We start from the raw sequence: 20,461 nt of genomic DNA, 5'->3' as shown, positions 1-20,461 counted from the left end.
ACAATGGGATTTCCCATATGGCAGTTTAAGCAAATTACTAAAACAATATGAACAGAGGGCATGGGTTTCATTTAGAGGCTCAAACTACATGAATGTGGAGACCTGTGACTTTGGATTCTACCACATATATTTGTACTCTTGTATAAATATGTACAAGAAACACAGAAATTCAATTAATAATCTGCCAGAATGCTAAAGGAGGAAAAATTTAATGTTAGCAGGTTATTTAGCTTGGGTTTCTTTGTTGTTCTTTTTTCCCCCTCATCAAAGGAACATCCACATACTTATTGTAGAAAACTTGGAATAGTTGAAGAATGTATATGAATACAAAAATATTTACTGCCTGCCAGTCATTGGTGGCTCATGCCTGTGATCCTAGCTACTCGGGAGGCTGAGATCTGATGATCAGATTAGACATGTGAAGCCAGCCTGGGCAGGAAAAAATGTAAGACTACCAAAAAGCTGGAAATGGAACTATGGTTCAAGTGGTAGAGTGCTAGCCTCCATTACAAAAGCTCAAAGACAGTATCTAGGCCCTGAGTTCAAGCCCCAGGATCAGCGCACGCACGTGTGCGCGCACACACACACATACACACACAAAGTAAGTAAAACAAAAATACTAAGGGCAATCATTTCCAAGTACAAGGAGACCTACAATGTAGCAACATGGAAAGCAAGCACAGAAAAAAGGTTGCTGGAACTCCAGCTGGTACCAGGGTTGCCTCTAGAGTAGGTTACGCCCCAACTTTTTACTTCCTATCCTTCTTTATCACCCAATGCTTTCATCTAAGAAACAAACAAAGGAATAAAATTGAGGAGGAAAAACATTCCAGAGTTACTTCTGACTGAAATATCCACTGAGTGGATACTCTGTACAGGCTCAACATTCAACATATTTTTAATGACCAGACAACTTTTCCTGAGAAAACACTAAAAAGCGATTTGTAGAGTAGTGGAAAATCCAATAATCATCTGACCTGAAAGTAAAGAAGTTGGCTATAATTTTTGGCCTTTCAAATTCGTTTTGGGGAACTTCTACTATTGTTTTATACATGAAAAGAGTTCAATCTATAATCTTCACATGTAAATCTAGAGTTACTGAGTTTTTATTCGTCAGCCACGTGATACAAAGAGTCGCCTGACAGCCTGACAGAGGGCACAGGGGTAATATTGGTGTGCATGGAGGCAGTGGAAACAAGGCTCTAATTCAGAAGCAAAACAAAGGGATGAACCAAAGCTCGCTGTGAAATGCTCCTTCCAGGGACGGATGAGCTCCACTGACACCTCCGCCAAGAGGACCAACCTCCTCCAGAAAGCTGCTTTGAGTCACCGCTTGCTACCTTTCACCCCGCCCTAGTAACTGGCTTTACTTGGAAAGGTTACCATCCAATTTTGGCTGGAAAATAGTACTTTTCACCACTCCTTATGTTGGAACTAATCTCAGCGGAAGCTGCATTTTACTTCAGGAGGATTTTTCAAGGTATATATTTTCATATAAGCAATTTCACAGTCAAACGCCCTTCACTCTTTTAATCTCGATTGTCATTAGTCAAGGGAAGCCAGTTTTTCATGAAAAGATAGTTCAATTACTCAGAGGAGCATAGATGGAATAGAAGAGTTTTAAAAATATATACCAGGAATAATCACTGATGTTTAAATTTTCAAATATATAATTTCCATATGTATGTATACAGAAGAATAATATAATCCACAAATGTATAATAAAATATAATATATATTTATATAATGCAATATAGTATAATGTAATATATATTCATATATCCTATTATTACATATAATACAATTATATTATATATAATTATATATTATGCAATGTATTACATAGATATTTTATATATTCCTCTATACCAAAGGGGTAAATTGACATATTTTGTAAAAACTAGCAAACATTTAGATATCTATTAAGTAATTTCGCTCTAGGTCATAGTGAGTTGTTGGAGGCAAATGAGAGAAAATTCTTGTTGCTTGGGTGACTGAGTGGCAGACAGTGGTGATGTGCCTCTCCTAGTTTCAGGGAAGTCTTCATGCTCCTGGAAGGGCAAGCCTGGGTCAGCTGGCTTCACCAGCACACCTGTGAACCCATTCACAGTTCCTTAGTGCCTGCAGTGAGATGGATGAGACTGGCAGAGTGCCAACGCTTTACGATGGTGCACATTTTCTGGTTCACTTAAGAAGCCTGGAAAGGGCTGGGACATAGCTCAGGGGCAAAGTGCTTGCCTAGCAAGTGCAACGTCGTGGGTTCAATCCCCAGTACCATAAGAGACAAAGGGGGGGGAGGAGGAGGAGGAGGAGGAGGAGGAGGAGGCAGCAGCAGCCTGAAAAAGTTCATCTATAAAGAGATAGTTCATCACCTCCAAAGGAAGAAAAGAAGTGAGGAAACTTTGAGTAGCCAGGAGTGGTACAGAACAGACACACAGACTGTACCTCAAAATTCTGATTTTAATTAGAACTCAAATTTGACTCTGCTTCTGATATAATGGCAATAGATGCTAACTAAAAATTTTCCTTCTATAAACCAATTATGGTGCTGTAAGAAACAGCAAAATATTATTTTCTCTGCACAGAGAAAGGGAAATGCCTACTTGCCAGAAAGAAGAAAGTGCGAAGGGAGCAGAGGCCTGTGACAATGAGGTTTGTGGAAGAAGGGTGAGTTACGCCAGAGGCCTAGGGATGCTGCAGTGCCTCCCAAGGGGCCTTATAAAGGAGACACAAACTTTCCCCAGTGCCAGCTCCCATGTATCTGGATGTGACAGCCCCCTGCAGCCTCGTTCTTGGTTTTCTGCTTGCTCCTGGGGAATTGAATCCTGTTTCTTGTTTTAAGGAAAATCATCTATACACAGGATGATTCCAAAATTTATATTCCAGACTGGACCCCTTTCCTGAATTTCAGACTCAGGAGGCTGAGATCCGAGGATCATCGTTTGAAGCCAGCCTGGGTGGGAAAGTCCGTGAGACTCTTATCCCCAATAACCCACCCCAAAAGCCAGAATTGGAGCTATGTCTCAACTAGTAGAGTGCTAGCTTTGACCAAAAAAGCTCAGGGACAGTGCCCAGGCCCTGAGTTCAAGCCCCAAGACTGAAACAAAACCGAAAACAACAACAACAAAAGAAATCTCAATTAAGCAAACAAAAGACAACAAAAGAGGGGGGACAACTCAGAGAAAAAAAGTATAGTGAGTAGAAAGGTTGAAATTAATATATTAGCAATCAGAACAAATGGACATGTGTCAAATAAAGCAGTTAAAAGACATTTGTTTTCTGTTTTTAAAATTATGCTATATACCATTTATAAAAGACATACTATGACACATACAAGGTAAAAAATAAACAAACAGAAAAAGATATACCATGCAAACATGAGTCAGAAAGAAGGTGGCATTTTGCCAATATCAGACAAAACAGTTTTAGGTATTTATATACTCTCAGTAATTAATAGATCAAGCAATCAAATAGTTAATAAGAACATAAAAGATGATTTGTTTATGAGCATCAAACAATCGTTACCATGAAGACAGGAGGATTGTGGTTTAAGGCTACCTTAGGCAAAGTTTATAAGATCTTATCTCAAAAGAAAAGAAAAAGCTGGACGTGGTGGTTGATGCCTATAATCCTAGCTATTTGGGAGGTAAAGATAGAATTGTGGTCAGAGACCAGCATGGGCAAAAGCTTAAAATTCTATCAAAAATAAACTACAGCATAAAAGGGCAGGGACTGCTAGATGCTAGTGGCTCTCATACCTCTAATCTTAGCTACTCAGGAGACTGAGATCTGAAGATCGCAGTTTGAAGCCAGCCTGGGCAGGAAAGTTTGTGAGACTCTTATCTCCAATAAACTACGCAAAAAAAAAGTCAGAAGTGGCACTGTGGCTCAAATGGTAAAGTGCTTGCCTTGAGCAAGCACTTTGTCCTAGGGCACTTGTCCCTGAGCAGGAACAGTGCCCAGGCCCAGAGTTCAAGCCCCAGGATCAGGAAAAAAAAAAGGTACGTGGGGGAGGGGAGAGAGGTATGGATCAAGTAGTTGAGTGCTTGCTTAGTAAGCATGAAGCCCTGAGTTCTATCCCCAATACTTCTCATCCCCCGATAAAATAATCTTGTATTAAACAGTAGAAAATAACTTCCTTTTTGAACACATAAGATTTACCTCAAACAAATTAAATCCCAGGTCACAGAAAAAGCCTTAGTATATAGTACAAACAAACTTCTCCTGTCATAAGAATACATTCTCTGCCCATAAAATGAGATTCGAATTTGACAAAAAAAAAATTTGAGGGCTGGGAAGGTGGCTCAGTGGTAGAGTGCTTGCCTTGCATGCATGAGGCCCTGGGTTCGACTCCTCAGCACCACATAAGCAAAAAGAAAAAAGCGGGAAGTGGCGCTGTGGCTCAAGTGGTAGAGCGCTAGCCTTGAGCTGAAGAGCTGAGGGACAGCGCCCAGGCCCAGAGTTCAGGCCCCACGAACGGACCCAAAAAAAAAAAAACAAAACTGACTACATGTTACTTATGAAAGACACATCAGAGAGAAAAATATAGCCACCTGAAAGGATGAAGAACAAAAAGTTATAAGTAAGAAAAGCCAAGCTAAAAAGCCAAATACTATGTGTTTGTAGATGGTAGACCTAAAGAATATATATATGTATATATATACATTGTATATTTGCCATATACAAATGTATACATATACATACAACATGTTTCTAACTATGGGACTTTTAGGGGGATAAAAAGGAAAGAAGAGGAAAAAAGAGTGATGAAGGGTGAATAATTTTGAAATGCCTGGTAAGTATACACGGAAATGACATGCAGGATCTCACTGGAAGCTGCGGATCAATAGGGCATGGGGAAATGAGGACACAGAGAACAGCAGAGGAGAGTATGCATGGTGAAATCTCTGGGCACAATTAAGACACAATTTTAAAAAAGAGTGACAGGAATGTAAAACAGGCTCTGCTGCAGGAAGGGTGACTGGAGGGTAAATGAGGAGTAATGAGGCTAAAGTGCTTTAAAACTGCAAATATGAAAACAGAAAGATGAAACTGTTGAAATTGTTTTAGAAGGGAGAAGAGGGAAAGGCAGGGAGATAGAGCGAATGAGTTTGGGTACATTGTATGCAGGTATGGAAATGCCACAATGAAACCCATTCCTGGATAACTGATATGTTAATACACATCTTTTTCTTTAAAAAAAAAAAGATACACATATTAATACAGAAAAATATAGTTTAAGAAAAAGTTTTTTTTGGGGGGGGTCCGGTCGTGGGGCCTGAACTCTGGGCCTGGGTGCTGTCCCTCAGCTCTTCAGCTCAAGGCTAGCACTCTACCACTTGAGCCACAGCGCCACTTCTGGCTTTTTTCTTTTTGCTTATGTGGAGCTGAGGAATTGAATCCAGGGCCTCAGGCATGCAACGCAAGCGCTCTACCACTGAGCCACCTTCCCAGCCCAAGAAAAAGTATTTTAAGGACAAATATGAAATACTGTAATAACAAAAAGTTCAATTGGCCAGTAGGCTATAACAATTCTAGAGTTGAATATATCTAATAAAATAGTCTTAGACTACACAAATAATAAAATAAGCACAGAAAGAAATTATACATCTCACTACAGAGGGAAATTTCAATATATTTCTTTTCCTTTTTTTTTTCTATTGGTCATGGGTCTAGGCCTGGGCGCTGTCCCTGAGCTCTTCAGCTCCAGGCTAGCGTTCTACCACTTGAGTCACAGCACCACTTCATTTTTCTAGTGGTTTATTAGAGATTAGAGTTTCACAGATGTTCCTGATTGGGCTGGCTTTGAGCTGTGATCCTCAGATCTCAGCCCCCTGAGTAGCTAGGATTACAGGCATGAACCACCAGTACTTGGCATCAACATTATTTCTTGTAGTAACAGATATGTGAAGCACATGAGAACAATAGTAAGGTCACACAGATTTGAACGCTATCAGTAGTAAGCGTCATCTGATCATCATGATTAATGAATTCAATAATTGGAAAATACATCTTTTTCTTAAGGACACACGGAACAATTGGGCATGAGCAATACAATAAGCAAATTTCAAAGCCATGAAGATTTCAACAAGTTTTGGTTCTGGTTTTGGTTTTTCCTGTGTCAGTGCTAGTTCCACCTACAGTATGGTTGGTGGCTGTCATGGCAGGGCCAAGCTTCCAGGATGTCATGCAGACAAAGGCCAGTAGGTGGACCCTCCTCTTCAGCAGGGCTCTGTGGGGATGGCAAAGTATCTACTTGCTTCCTTCTCTTTCATTATGGCTCTGTCCCTCAACACACACACACACACACACACACACACACACACACACACACACACACACACACACACACACACACACACACACACACACACACACACTGATAAACAATCCTGTCCAAGACAAAGGGATGCAGACCATGTTTACACTAACATCCTCAACAGCTCTCTCTTGCATCTCTGTCCCTATCAGATTCATATGTAGGGACTCTCTCAAGAATGGGGCAGTTTGTCTTTCTCTAAAAGTGGTTTCATTGCCCTCAGAGGAGATTAGCTGACAGGGAAGGATTTCAAGCCAGATGCCAAGGCCACACTGATTGTGGCACCACTTTTGTGATTAAAAAATATAATGGGGGGCTGGGAAGGTGGCTCAGTGGTACAGTGCTTTTGCTTTGCATGCATGAGCCCCTGGGTTCAATTCCTCAGCACCACATAAGCAGAAAAAGCTGGAAGTGGTGCTGTGGCTCAAATGGTAGTGCACTAGCCTCTAGCCTTGAACTGAAGAGCTGAGGGACAGCGTCCAGGCCCCATGACCGATAAAATAAGTTATATATATATATATATATATATATATAGGCACTGGAAAAATCCAAAATTGTTGGCTTTCTTTTCAATGTGAATGAAACCCTAATAGATTCTAAAATATAATCCACAGCATATGACATTTTTTTTTTTTAAAGGGTGTTAGCGACTCATGCTTGTAATCCTAGCTACATAGGAGGCTAAAATTTGAAGATTGGAGGTAGGAAAGTCTGAGATTCTTTTTTGCAATTAACCACTAGAAAGCTGGAAGTGGAGCTATGACTCAAAGTGGCAAAGCATAAAAAAAGGTCAGGGACAGCACCCAAACCCAGAGATTAAGCCCATAACCACCACGGACGACGACGACGACGACGACCACGACGACGATGACGACGACGACGACGACGACGACGACGACGACGACAATGACGACGGGCACAGATACCCAGAGAAAACAAACAAGTCCCGTAAACATGCCTTCCCCAGGCAAACTTATCAATCCAGAGCCGTCCCCTCTTGGGCCTCCTTTAGAGGCTTGCACGCTAAAGGCTGGTACAACTAGGCTACCCTCTCCCATTCCCTCCAGCCTACACTGGGAGCACCTCCTGTGGCTAGGGTATCAGGAAGACATTTGTGGGCCTTTCCAGACCTGGCCTGAGCCACTGACGACGATGACGACTACGACGACGACGACAACAACAACAACAACAACATCAACAAAACTTTCAAGTATTACATTAAACCATGAGTCAGCAAATTCTATGCACATGCTAAATTAAAGCAACCTCCAAACTGAATGTAACTTCAGAAAAAATAAATGAGTAAAACCAAACATACCTATTCCTTAGGTTGAAAGTAACAGTAAGAACTTTGTGATTATTTTAACCTTTATGTGTTTTATTTATTTATTTTGTGCCGGTCTTAGGGCTTGAAGTGAGGGCCAAATGCTGTCTCTGGGCTTTTGTGCTCAAGTCTAATGCTCTATATTTGAGCCACAACTCCACTTTTAGCTTTTTGGTGCTTAATTGAAGATACAAGAGTCACAGACTTTCCTTCTCAGGCTGGTTTCAAACCGCACAACCCTCAGACCTTAGCCTCTTGAATAGCTAGGATTACAACGCATGAGCCACTGGTGCCAGACTCTGTGGATTTCTTTTATAAAACAAAACAAAAGGGACTTATTTGTTAAATATTTGGGTGTTTCATCAGGTACAGCACTTTATGGATTTTCAAGTAGCCTATACCACTGGTAAATTATAATACTTTTACATTCTTCTTATGGGAGTAAAATCATCAGTTTTCTCCAAATTCTCAGGTATACTCTAAAATAAGATTTGAAATACTTACCAAAATGAATTCTAGGAAATGGAAAAGCAAACAAATATAAAATAAGATGGACATGTATAGTCCACAATGCTGTGGATGAAAATTACCAGGGCATTCTTTTTTCACTGAGGTTTTTGAATTGGAAAAGAAATAAATGAGGCAGAGTGATTAGGCAGGAGAAGCAGAGGATTTGCATAAACCCAGGCAGAGTACACATTTTTGACAGGACCCTGGAGTTATTTGCATGTGTGAGCCTCAATTTTCTCATTTGTGAAGGGAGGATACTATTATTGGCCTTACAATGGCTGAAACAGATAATGATTAGCAAACTCATAAGCCTAGTCTCCTTTCAAGTTTGTGGTTATGTGTCTATGTAGACTTTTCTGAAACAGGCCTGTGAACTTTCTTGCATTGGGTTGAACAGTGTCCTTTCAAAATTTACATCTGTCTGTCTGTCTGTCTGTCTATCTATCTAGAAAATATGAATAGGACATCATTTGGAAATAGGGTCTTTTTTTTTGGGGGGGGGGGTCTGGTCGTGGGGCCTGAACTCTAGGCCTAGGCGCTGTCCCTCAGCTCTTCAGCTCAAGGCTAGAGCTCTACCACTTGAGCCACAGCGCCACTTCCAGCTTTTTTCATTTTTGCTTTATGTGGTGCTGAGGAATTGAACCCAGGGCCTCATGCATACAAGGGAAGCGCTCTACCACTGAGCCACCTTCCCAGCCCATGTATATATATTTTAAGGGCTGATAATAGCATGTAGATTTATGTTCCACTCTCGTGGATATGTCTTTTTTAAAAACAGATTTTAGTAGTATGTTAGTTAGAGATTATGGTTACAAATAAGATTCGAACAGGTGTTTTAAAAAATGTGTCTGGAGGGTGGCCATGGTGAAATGAAGGAGTGGAAAAAGAGATCCATTAGAAGATCTCAATTTCTAAACAAGAGAAGACAGACCAAGCCAGGAACAAGCCAGATGAGCAGGGCATTCAGAGCCACTGAAGGCAGCTCTACCATCTGGCTTGTCTTTTTCTTCCTATGTGTCATCTTCATACCTCTATCTAGAGCCCACCTCTACGTATCAGGAGAAAATATGACTGCCAGTTCTACCCCAAATTTATCTTTTACAGAGCTCATTTCTGAAGAAAGACCAACTCCATTTTCTGGGTCTCAAGAGCAAACAGCCCAGTGGTAGACTCTGATAGACCTAGTCTACCATAGATGTCCACTCCTGAACTACCCCTTACATCCCTGTGGCCAGATAGTTGCCAGAAGAAGAGATAGAAGGTGACAGTATATAGAATGAACAGGTCTAATGTCCCTATTCAACAAAGAAGTGGTTTCACTTTAAAAAAAACAACACAAAACTACAAATTCTGAATAAAAAACTAAAATGAAGAGTATGAAGGGGTAGAGAATTACAAATTAAGAAGTTATAGATAAATCAAATATAAATACATTGATAAAGAACTTCTGAACCAAAAAGTATATCATTTTATCTATATGACTATAAATAAAAAATTGAGTGACAAAGTATTTTCTCTACCAGAAGAAAAGTTATTGTAAACAAAAGATTAAGCAGCCATTTTTAATTTGGAGATTTACTCTGAAGAAAACTCTTTGGCAGTAAAGAAATATAATTCATTACTAGTAAACATTTGATTGCCTGCCATGACATTATTTTCAGAGACAATTAAGTCAACATAAAACTTGTATCACGGAAATAATCACTTACCATGGTACTAGATTCTCTTTCAGCACGATCAAATTCAAAAGACTTAATTTTACTGGCACTCATTTTATCAGTATCAGCAATGATATAATGTCTAGGCGAGTAAGCATTGGACAAGCTTCCAACTAGCCTCAGGATCTCCATGGTATGCCCACCTGAAAATGAAAGTAAGGCTAAGATTAAGAAACCCACAATCGACATTATCTATTTGGTCACACTGTACCAATGTCATATTCTGGGTGGGAGCACTGCTGTAACAACGTATTTCTCAAAATATACAAGAATGTTTGGAAAACAATAATCTATGCCCTTATATAAATATATTTATATGAGAGAAATCATTAATGAATAAAAATAAAATTGGCACTAACAGTGGGCACTGGGGAAGGAACACAGAAGTATAAGACACACTTCTTGTAATCAGAAAGACTGTGGGAAAGCACAACATACTTATAAATATAAAGAGAATGCAAGTCAGCAAAAAAACCAAAACGGGGACACAAACAATTGACTGTGAAAAAAATGAACGCCCCTGTAAAGGCTGAAATCACTTGGAAAGTTAAGATAACGGACAGATAGGCAAAAGGCCAGGGGACAGGGGCAAAGATCCTTATAACATGAAATGGCTAGATCTGAGATATGCTTGTGGGGCAATGAGAATGCTGGACAGAAGGGTAAAGGTGAAGTGAAGTCGGGCAAGTAGGATAAAGACAGTCACCAAAGCTTCTGTATAGAGAAGTAAGGTAAGGAAGGCATGCTCACTGACTCATGAGACTTGGCTGTTCCTAGGGACAGTTGCTCATCACTGTGGTAATCTTAACAAGCCACAGGTGCTTAAATATTTACCAATTTCACTAATCAAGTACAACCTCTTATTTATTTATTTGTTTCTTCACTCATTTATTTTTAGTGAGGGCTAGTACTAGGGCTTAAACAGGCCTTGAGTTCTCACTTGGCTTTTTCATGCACAGCTGCTGCTCTAACACTTGAACCCTGCCTCCATTTCCAGCTGTAATTAGAAATGAGAGTCTCCCAGATTTGGCTGCCCAAGTTCACTCTGAACTTGGATCAGATCTCAGCCTGCAGCTAGGATTATAGGTGTATACTACTAGTGGCTGACCAATCTCTAAAGTTTTAATACTTTAATTTCAAAATCAACTAATCACTTCCCCAGTATTTATAGGGCATTGCATCCAAGAACCCTAAGGAAATAAAAATCTGAAAGACTCTACTTATCCAGGAGGCTGAGATCCCAAAGACAAGTGGGTCGAAGTCAGACCAGGCAGAAAAGCCCTTAGACTCTATCTCTTAAATAACTAGCAAAAAGCAGAACTTGACGTGTGATTCAAATGGTACAAAGCAAACAAAAGCTAAAAGCCAATAATGTAATTATACACAGTCATTTTCAGGGAAACAAGCTCATAGAGACAACGACATGTGTTTTCTCTCATATGCAGAAGTTAGATCTAAAAATACAACGGACACAGTAAATTATATAGGACTCTTCCTATACATTTTAAATCATCTCTAGATGACCCAAGACATCTAGTACAATGTAAATGTTATTATGCTGTATTGTTCAGGGAATAATCACAAGAAATAAGGTCTGCATATGTTTAATATAGATGCAAGTTTTCTTCAAGTATTTTGGATCTGTGGTTGGCACAAGGAAGAGAGGGCCAAGTGTAAATTCATAGGGTTTCTTTCACCCAAACACCACCAACAACAAGAAAAGAACATTTACCACAAAACATTCATTTCACTTTATAAGTTCTGTGCTTCAGCCAGGTAGGTGTCTTCAACATTCTCTCCATTATCTTATTGTTACATCCTCTACATCTTTGGTTAGGCTGTTTACCTACTTAGAAAAGTTTCCTTTCACCTAATTGCTTTTGTTCTAAGAATGGGCTTTTAGTAACAATATATGAACACAAAGGCAGATAAACAAGCTATGTACTTCCTCAATACCTTTTTTTAAAAATAGTGGAACAGAGAAAATGTCTTTCTAGCTTGGGCTGGGAAGGTGGCTCAGTGGTAGAGTGGTAGAGTGCTTGCCTCACATGCATGAGGCACTGGATTCGATTCCCTAGCACCACATAAACAAAAAAGGCCGGAAGTGGCACCGTGGCTCAAGTGGTAGAGCATTAGCCTTGAGCTGAAGAGCTCAGGGATAGTGCCCAGGCCTAGAGTTCAAGCCCCATGCCTAACCAAAAATTAAAAAAAAAAAAAATTCTTTCTAGATTCTAGAGGGAATTACATATAGAAAGAAATGTGACACCAGGCTAAGGGTATATAATTCAGTGGTACAGTGATTGCCTACCTAGCATGAAGCCTTGGATTCAATTCCCACGTAGTACCAGAGGGGAAAAATACAGGCAAGAAATAATAGGCACATATTGTGATACAATTAACTAATAAAAAGGAAAGAAATATATCATAGATTTAGTATATTTCAGGAATCTGAATCACACATTCACTTCATGACTTTCACCCATCTTGACTGGGACATGAAATTTACACATTTGATCTTACTCATTTCAGAATCTTTATTTTTAGCCTTGAAAAAGTGGTGTGGTTTGTTAAGGAGGTACTTGTTTTCACAGCTAGAATAATTAACGATAAAACTTAAAAGCCACCTTTTCCAGTGCAATGGAAACTTCATTATTCCTGCTTCAATAGCCTTTAGTCTTTCTTTTTTAAAAAAATGAAACCCTCACTGAATACATTCATTGAAAATTTAACTTGTTACAGAATGAAGTCTTAAAATCATGGACTCTTTTACTACTGAGTTTATTCTGCTCTTTTTTTTTTTCCCCCTCTAACCAGTACTGGGCTTGAACCCAGGGATTTGCTTTTTATTTAGTTTTTTCATGCAAAGCTGATGATCTACCACTTGAGCCACCCCTCCACTTCCAGCTAACAGCTGGAAGATAACTGGAGATAAAAGTCTCCAGGACTTACTGCTTTGAATGGAGATCTTCTAATCTCTGTGTGAGCCACCATTGCCTGGCCTATTTTGCTCGTTTAAAAGATACATTTTGGGGGGGTGGGGGGGAGTGGATAAAATCCTCTAGGTTGTACTTTAAAACACAGCCAGTATCCAATCCCTTCTTAGCTATCGTCCTGCTCCAAACCACTATCCCCTCTTCCATATAATATGAACATAGGTTCTGGATGTTAATTCCCTATCCCTACGTCTCCTTCAGCCTATGCTCAACAACAAATCATCCACTGTGATCCTATTTTAAAAAGCTGTCAAATTACACGCCTCTGTTTAAAACTCTCAAACGGCTTTGCAAATCATATGGAATAAAAGGTATCTTGCCGGGTGCTCACTGCCTACAATCCTAGGTACTCAAGAGGCTGAGATTAGCTGGGTGCCGGTGGCTCACGCCTGTAATCCTACCTACTCAGGAGGCTGAGATCTGAGGATCACAGCTCAAAGCCACCCGGGGGGAAGGAAAGTCTGTGAGACTCTTATCTCTAATAAGCCACTCAGAAAACCAGAGTGGCACTGTGGCTCAAGTGGCAGAGAGCTAGCCTTGAGCGCAGGGACAGTGCTTAGGCCCAGAGTTCAAGCCCCACAACCAACAAAAAAAAGGGGGTGGGGGAAGGCTGAGATCTGAGGATTACAGTTCAAAGCCAACCCAGGCAGAAAAAACCCGTGAGACATCTCCAATTAACTACTAAAAAAAAGCTGGAAGTGGAGCTGTGGCTCAAGTGGTAGAGTACTACTAGCTTTGAGCAAAAAAGCTCAGACAGTGAGTTCAAGCCCCAGGACCCACACACAAAAGGTTTCTTATTACCTGTTTACTTCTTGGACCTCACCTCCTGCTTCCCCTTATTCATTCTTCCCATCACTCTGCTTTCTTGCTGTTGATAATCTGCCCCATCCTAGGAAGCTTTGTCTGGTACTTCTTTTAAAATGTAATCCTTAAACCAGGTGCCAGTAGGAGGCTGAGATGTGAGGCTCTTGAATTGATTCCAGCCTGCACAGGCAAGTCCAGAAAAAAGCTGGAAGTGGAGCTATTGCTCCAGTGGAGAAGCTAACCTTGAGTTAAAAAAGCTCAGGGGCAGAGCTTAGACCCTGAGTTCAAGCCCCAGGATCAACCCAATAAATAAATAAATAAAATGTAATACTCCCCATGTGATAGTAGTTATCAATATAGAACTTGCAATGTGCTCTATTTATTTTGCTTTTTATATTCCCCTATCCTTACCCACTTGAGATGGAAGGCACCATAAGACCAGGGATTTTGGTTAATTTTGTTACTACTGTAATCTCAGGGTCTAGAAAACAGGAGCCCCATCTTGTGTTTAGTGAATGAGAGTTAGATATCAAATACAAAATTTACCTAAGGAACACATATTGTGTATCAGAGAAAAATAATTTTGAAAATTATCTCTGATCAACTAATAATCTTTTATGGTACCTAAAGATTAAGTATTTTAGTTCTAAGATAAACATTGAAAAAGCCTTCTTCCACCTCTACAATTGTGAGTATAGGCTTTTTTGAGTACAGACTATTTTTTAGAAGTGTTTATTTAATTATAGGTAATTTTATGACTTGAGTGACTCCTTAATGCCCTTGACCCTAAATGATCTGAATGAGGGAGAGCATGCTTGAACTCTCTGTATTAATTTTGGTTTCTAGTTCAACAAATCTAGTGTTATCAAGTGAACAGCTGTTGTTCAAGTAAAAACCACGGATATCAACTGTTAGCTTTTCCATAGGGAAAGTTCAGATAAATGGTGATTTTTCTGAAGAATGCATAGCCATAGTACAGATATGTTTCTTACACAATGTAAGTTTTAGGTCATCTCTCACAGTGGCAAGTACCCATTTTGTTTGGTCTTCCTGTTAGGTTTTCTATATTTTCTGTTTCACTCACTGCTGTATCTTTGAACCTTTCATGGTGCTGGGTACAGAGTGGGCTCTTCATAAGTAGTACTATTCAATTTTGTTATTTAGAGGGCTTCCTTCAATGCCTGATAGCTGCTCCAGATTAAAGTATGTCAGGCAACAGTGGATTATATTTGAAGATAAGTTTATCACACTTGGTTACAGTAGAAATATTATTCTACCTGAATAAAATCACCTGGCATTTCCAAATGAACACACTCTGTGTGTATGCGTGTAGTCATTTGCTGCATAATGATGCTTCCTCCCATCAGTAATGAATGGCATGTATGGCAGTGATCTCATGAAATTGCAGGGACATAACTATTCATACTAGCCAGTGACATCACAGACATCATAACATAGCAGCACAAGGCAATGCTCGCAAGTGTGTGGCGATTCTGGTATACACAAACTGGCTGTGCTGTCCACCACATATATAAATGTATAGCACATACAATTATGTCCAGTTCACCTGGTGAACGATAATGAGCAAGTGTACAACTGGTGTATCTATTTATATATCTATATACCTGTTATTTTGGAATGTACTCCTACTTAAAAAACAAAACCAGCTTACTATAAAACATGCCCTGCTGTGGAGGCGGCAGCCTTGTATGTCTTGTGTTTCTGTGTCTCTAGACTGCATCATTTTCTGCTGTGTTTGATTTAATCTTGTGTTGATGGTTCACCTGATCCTACACTAAGCGTACCTGTCACATGGCCTGGGGATACTATGTATAGGACACAGGTTAGGCTCAGGTAAGGACACCGACGTTACAACAAGGACTCCTTTCCCCAAAGAAGCTAGCGCACCTGTCAAGACGATCAAAACCCTAACACCTAAGTGCTTTCAGAGTGGGTGGATTTAGATGGCTGACTTGGAGGCTTGGCTCATACCCGGGCCCCAAGTATGTACTGCTCTAAGGCCTGTGGATTCCGCCCTCGTCCTCGCCCGTTTCGCGTAGGAGTCGGTGCGACGGTCCACGTGGCCTCCTCTACCCAGCAGTCTCTGTGTCTCCTCAAACTTCCAGTTTAGGAAAACGCCTCGATTAGTATTGCACGGCGGCCATGATGGGGCAGCGGCATGCTAGCATCAAAAGGCGTCGGAACGCGCTCGGCTCGCTAATTATCTGTTGTGAAGTTACACGCTGCCGAGAAGCTTAATTACAGACAAGAGTGAATCATTCAAGCCGTCTCCGTAGCGTCAGCACGCCGCCATCTTCCCAGGGTGGGCCCACCACTTCCGGTGACGGGGAGAAACTACAAGTCCCAGCGTGCCGCGCGGCGCGAAGCGCTGAGAAGAACCGAGGAAAGCGTCGCGGTGGATTGTGGAGCTTGTAGTGACCGGCCCCAACTCCACGTCGCCGCCTTGAGACTTACCAGACCCAGCCACTACCAAGAGACTGAAACACTCCCGGGGAATAACCTCCTTGGTCCGAAGCACTATCCATAGTCGCAGGCCGAGGACGACCGCCACAGCTCCTATCGCGACGGCGAGAATAAGCATACCATGCGAAGAAAGGGCGCATGCGCACTGCCCCTGGCGCCGGCAAAGTGCGAGACTTACGGGAGCCGGGGGGACTCAAACGCCGAGCGCGGCGCTTCCAGGTGGGCGGGGCTTACCAGAGATGGGCGGGGTTGTGGGCGGGAGAGGAAAAGGCGGGCTTTGCGGGCAGTCGGGCCTTCTTCCCTACCGGATTTTAAGGCGCTTGTCGCCTGGAACCTAAGCCGAGACATCCTAGACGTCTGCTGATGAGGTCAGGCCGTCTGTGGGTCCGAAAGGCTCTGAAGTTATCTCGTTAGGAGTTCCAGCTCTACTGACTTTTGGCTGAGGCTAACAGATTACGTCAGTCCTTCCTTCTGTCCAAACGGATCATCTGAAATTCTCCCTCCTTCCTTCCTTTTCACCTTCCCTTCCTCGTTCCTATTCCTCCTAGTCCTCTCTTCCTCTCATCTTCCCTCAGATCTTCTTCCTCTTCCTCCTTCTCTCTCTCTCTCCCTCCCAGCCTTCTTTCCCATCCCATTCTTTCTGTCCAATTCCTTTTCCTTCACTTCTCTCAAAGGACATGTTGCTGTTGCTTAACAGACACAACTGAAGGTTTTGCCAGTCACATTTCATTCCTACTCTTTCTGAACACTTCTGTTTTTTAGTTTTCTAGGTAATTTCACAGATCTCAAGCAGGTGATCACCTGGAGTTATACCACGTTCCCTAGAGAAATGGAAGTTCCCCGAAACAGAGTAGCTACTAAGTTAATTTTACCCCAAAACATTCTCAGTTTGTTCCCCATGTCCTCAGCCAAAGTCACCACCCCCTCCAGTCCTAGTGATACTTGTGTTGTGGGGTGTGTGTGTGTGTGTGTGTGTGTGTTGCCAGTCACGGGGCTTGAACTCAAGGCCTGGGCCCTGTCCCTGAATTTCTTTTGCTCAAGGCTAGCACTCTACCACTTGAGATACAGCACCACTTCCAGCCTTTTCTGTTTATATGGAATCAAACTGGGGCTTCATGCATGCTAGGCAAGCACTCTACCATTGAGCCACATTCCCAGCCTATACTTGGTTTTATATCTACTTTCATACTGCGGTTAAAGAAGCCCCTTGACTCCAAATGTGATTTTCCTTTAAATTTCCATATACTTGTAGGTTACACAGTACAGGTTAATAGGTGAGTAGGCTAATTTTCCCAAGTGGAATAGTGTCTGATCTAGAATTAGAAACCAGTAGTCCTAACCCCTGCACTGTAAGAGCACCACATCATGCACCCCTTAGCTAAACTCAGCTTGATTGATGGTCATCTTTGTGCAGACTCTCAGAATGGAAAAACTGATTGTATAAGCTGATCTCAGGGGCTACCCTTGAAATTCTGATTCAGAAGCTGTCTGGTACACTCTGAAAGGAGGGAGAGAGGGGGGGGTAAGTTTGACAGGAAATTGTATGTATGAATGGGAATTCACAAAACTCTACTCCTTGTACAGCATTCTATCTATCTATATATATAATATGCTAGAAAAATATTTAAACTGTCTACTGGGTGAGCTGAATCCTGGGCTATATCAAAATGTGCAGATAATCAAGGGATCAGGAGGTTAAAGTGAATTAATCAAGAACGTTAAGTCTGAGCCAGAAGAAGCAACAACTGAAATTTCTTAGAAAGTGCACACACTGACAACACAGATAACAGATTCTACAAGAAAGAAGTTGGCAACCATATGAGTGTGGTTCAAATTAATCATGAACAAAGCTTGCCCAGGAGGTCATTATTTTTTAATCTATTTCCTAAAATTTCTATGGTAAACATCTATTTTTTCATTCATATTGTTAAAATTTTCTTTGTGTGTTTGGGGGGAGTAGGTACTGGTTAGATGGTGTCATTTGATACAAATAAATGGGACTAGAGGAGAAAGAAACCTTTGTGGGTAGGGAAGAGAAGAGGATGAAAATGAAATGTTCTGTTTTGCAGTTTGGTTGGAATAACCTGTTAAACATGCAAGTTGTTATATCAAATAAGCAGTTATATGTAGAGATCTGAAGCTTAGGTCATATTTAGAGGTACAAATTTAGAATTCATTAGCATATGGATGGTATTAAAAGCCCAGGGTTGGGTAAGATCTTCTAAGGTGGTAGGTCATTCCTGTCCAATAGAACTTTCTGTGTTGATGGAAGTGTTTTGTACCTGTGGTGTACCCCCTCCACATCTTCCTAATGAAATATACCTAGTAATACTGAGAAACTGAACTTTCTTTTAATATTTTACCTCATTATGTACATATATATCCATATATATATATATTTTTTTTTTTGAGACAGAGTTTTGCTGTATCCCCTGAGGCTTATCCTTCTACCTCAGCCTCTGAAGTGCTGGGGTGGTGAGAGTTTGCTACCACAACCAGCTCCATTATCCTAAATCTAAAAAAGATTGTGTACCTAGTGTCTGCTGTATGAGACAGCACAGTTAAAGAAGAGTTTGGAGGGCTGGGAAGGTGGCTCAGTGGTAGAGCGCTTACCTTGCATGCCTGAGGCCCTGGGTTCGACTCCTCAGCACCACATAAGCAAAAAGAAAATGCCGGAAGTGGTGCTGTGGCTCAAGTGGTAGAGCGCTAGCCTTGAGCTGAAGAGCTGAGGGACAGCCCCCAGGCCCAGAATTCAGGCCCCACAACCGGACCCAAAAAAAAAAAAAAAAAAGAAGAGTTTGGAGTTGCTTACACAGTCTAGCAGAGGGGATGGAGGAAGACAACTCGAGGAAATGAGAAAAAATCAGGAAAGAATAGTATCGGAAAAGTGGAGAAAGGAAAACAACTTGAGAAGGAAAGTTCAGCCAGCTGTGTCACATGCTGCTCATAGGTAGGGTCAGGGGACTCTGGGACAAATCAGTCTCTGAGCATGTAAACAAGAGTAGTGTTCCTCGGGATGACATGCTGGAAATCAGACAGGAATGAGCAAAAAAGGGAATTGGAGATAAAGAAAAGCAGAAGCATCTCGAGACAGTGTTTCATGTTTTTCTTTTATGGGAAATAGGTATATGAGGTGGTGATAGAAGGGAATTTGGAACCATTTGTGGAACCATTTGATGTTTGATTTTGCTTTTTTTCCCCCCTCAAACTGCTGAGTATTGAACCTAGGGCCTTGGAATACAAGGCGCGTGTTCCCACACTGAACTCCACTCCCAGCCCCAGGAAATGTATTTTTTTAAGTTAAATTCGTTAAATAAAAGAATATTTGCTGATACAGCAGAGGAATGTTGACACAGGATGCAGGGAAAGGTTTGAAGCTGATGAAGAATGGGGCTTGGTCTGATGGGGGTTTTTCCCATGAACTATGGAGAGAAGGCTCGGGATGACTGTGCATGCCCGCAGTGAACAGGGATGTGGGCAGGCTATTTATTTGAGTTCAGATCTACTAGTGCTATTTTTCATCAGACACTAGGCAAGGCACTGAGGGTCCAGTGGTAAAGTGATAACAGTTAACACCTAAGCAGTGACTTAACAATAAGCTTGACTACGTACAGCAGGACCCAGACCTCTTGGCAGGGGTCTCCTAGAGAAAAGCCACCCATCTCATGGACTGGACTGCTAGAGATTCTGGCAGGTCTCTTTCTGCCAGAGTTCAACCATCAATCCTAATGAAGGTAGAGAAGTATGGACAAAGAAGACTGAAGCTTTCCTGTAAGAACCCCAGAGACCACTTTGATTAGCATTATGCTTGTCCATGACAAGGTAGGATAACTCCCGGAGCACTCAGTCCAGGTTAGCTACAGAGTTGGGGCCATTACTAATGGCTATATACCTTACCGTTAAGTTAGGGGACAGGAATTGTCCTAGTAATATATATATATATATGCCTTAGTTATAGGCAAGAATTTTTCTTGTCAAATATACAAGTCTCTATTAGTGCCCCTCCTCTCCTGAGTAGATTCTTTAGATGGTAAGCCTTGAAACAAAAGCAGGTATTTATGACTTCTATTAATTAGCATTCAACATGTGCTTGTTCTATGCCAAGCCCCAAAACGTGAATTGACTATGTTTTGAGATAGACTCTATGTGATTCTCATTTTAAAAATGAGGACACTGAGGTATAGAAATGTCATACAGAAAGTGGTCAAATCAGGATTTGGTCATAATCAATCTGATTCTGTGGTCTACCCCTTTATCATCAATAGTATCATTAAAACTAATTGTTGCCGGGCACTGGTAGCTCACGCCT

The 20,461-nt window shown here is 41.2% G+C and overlaps 1 protein-coding gene across 2 annotated transcripts in view; it reads right to left on the bottom strand.

Annotated features, from left to right (window-relative positions):
* Positions 1 to 16,333, bottom strand: part of Alg14 (ALG14 UDP-N-acetylglucosaminyltransferase subunit) — a 65,322-nt gene extending 48,989 nt beyond the window's left edge. Inside the window, exons 1-3 of one of the 2 annotated variants that reach the window (XM_042679502.1) lie at positions 16,144 to 16,333; positions 9,871 to 10,014; positions 524 to 529 (exon numbers count right to left, since the gene is read on the bottom strand). In XM_042679502.1, coding sequence (XP_042535436.1) covers positions 524 to 529; positions 9,871 to 10,014; positions 16,144 to 16,270 — 277 coding nt within the window. In that variant the 5' untranslated portion in view covers positions 16,271 to 16,333. Of the gene's footprint in view, positions 1 to 523; positions 530 to 9,862; positions 10,015 to 16,143 lie in introns of both variants that reach the window. The other variant, XM_042679494.1, reaches the window with a different exon arrangement.
* Between the last annotated feature and the right edge of the window lie 4,128 nt (positions 16,334 to 20,461).

Source organism: Dipodomys spectabilis, unplaced genomic scaffold (genome assembly GCF_019054845.1).
Source record: "Dipodomys spectabilis isolate Male_0828 unplaced genomic scaffold, ASM1905484v1 ptg000002l, whole genome shotgun sequence".
NCBI classification, from domain to species: Eukaryota; Metazoa; Chordata; class Mammalia; order Rodentia; family Heteromyidae; genus Dipodomys; species Dipodomys spectabilis.
The sequence above is the reverse complement of the archived record's forward strand: the minus strand, read 5'-3'. Positions and strand labels throughout refer to the sequence as shown.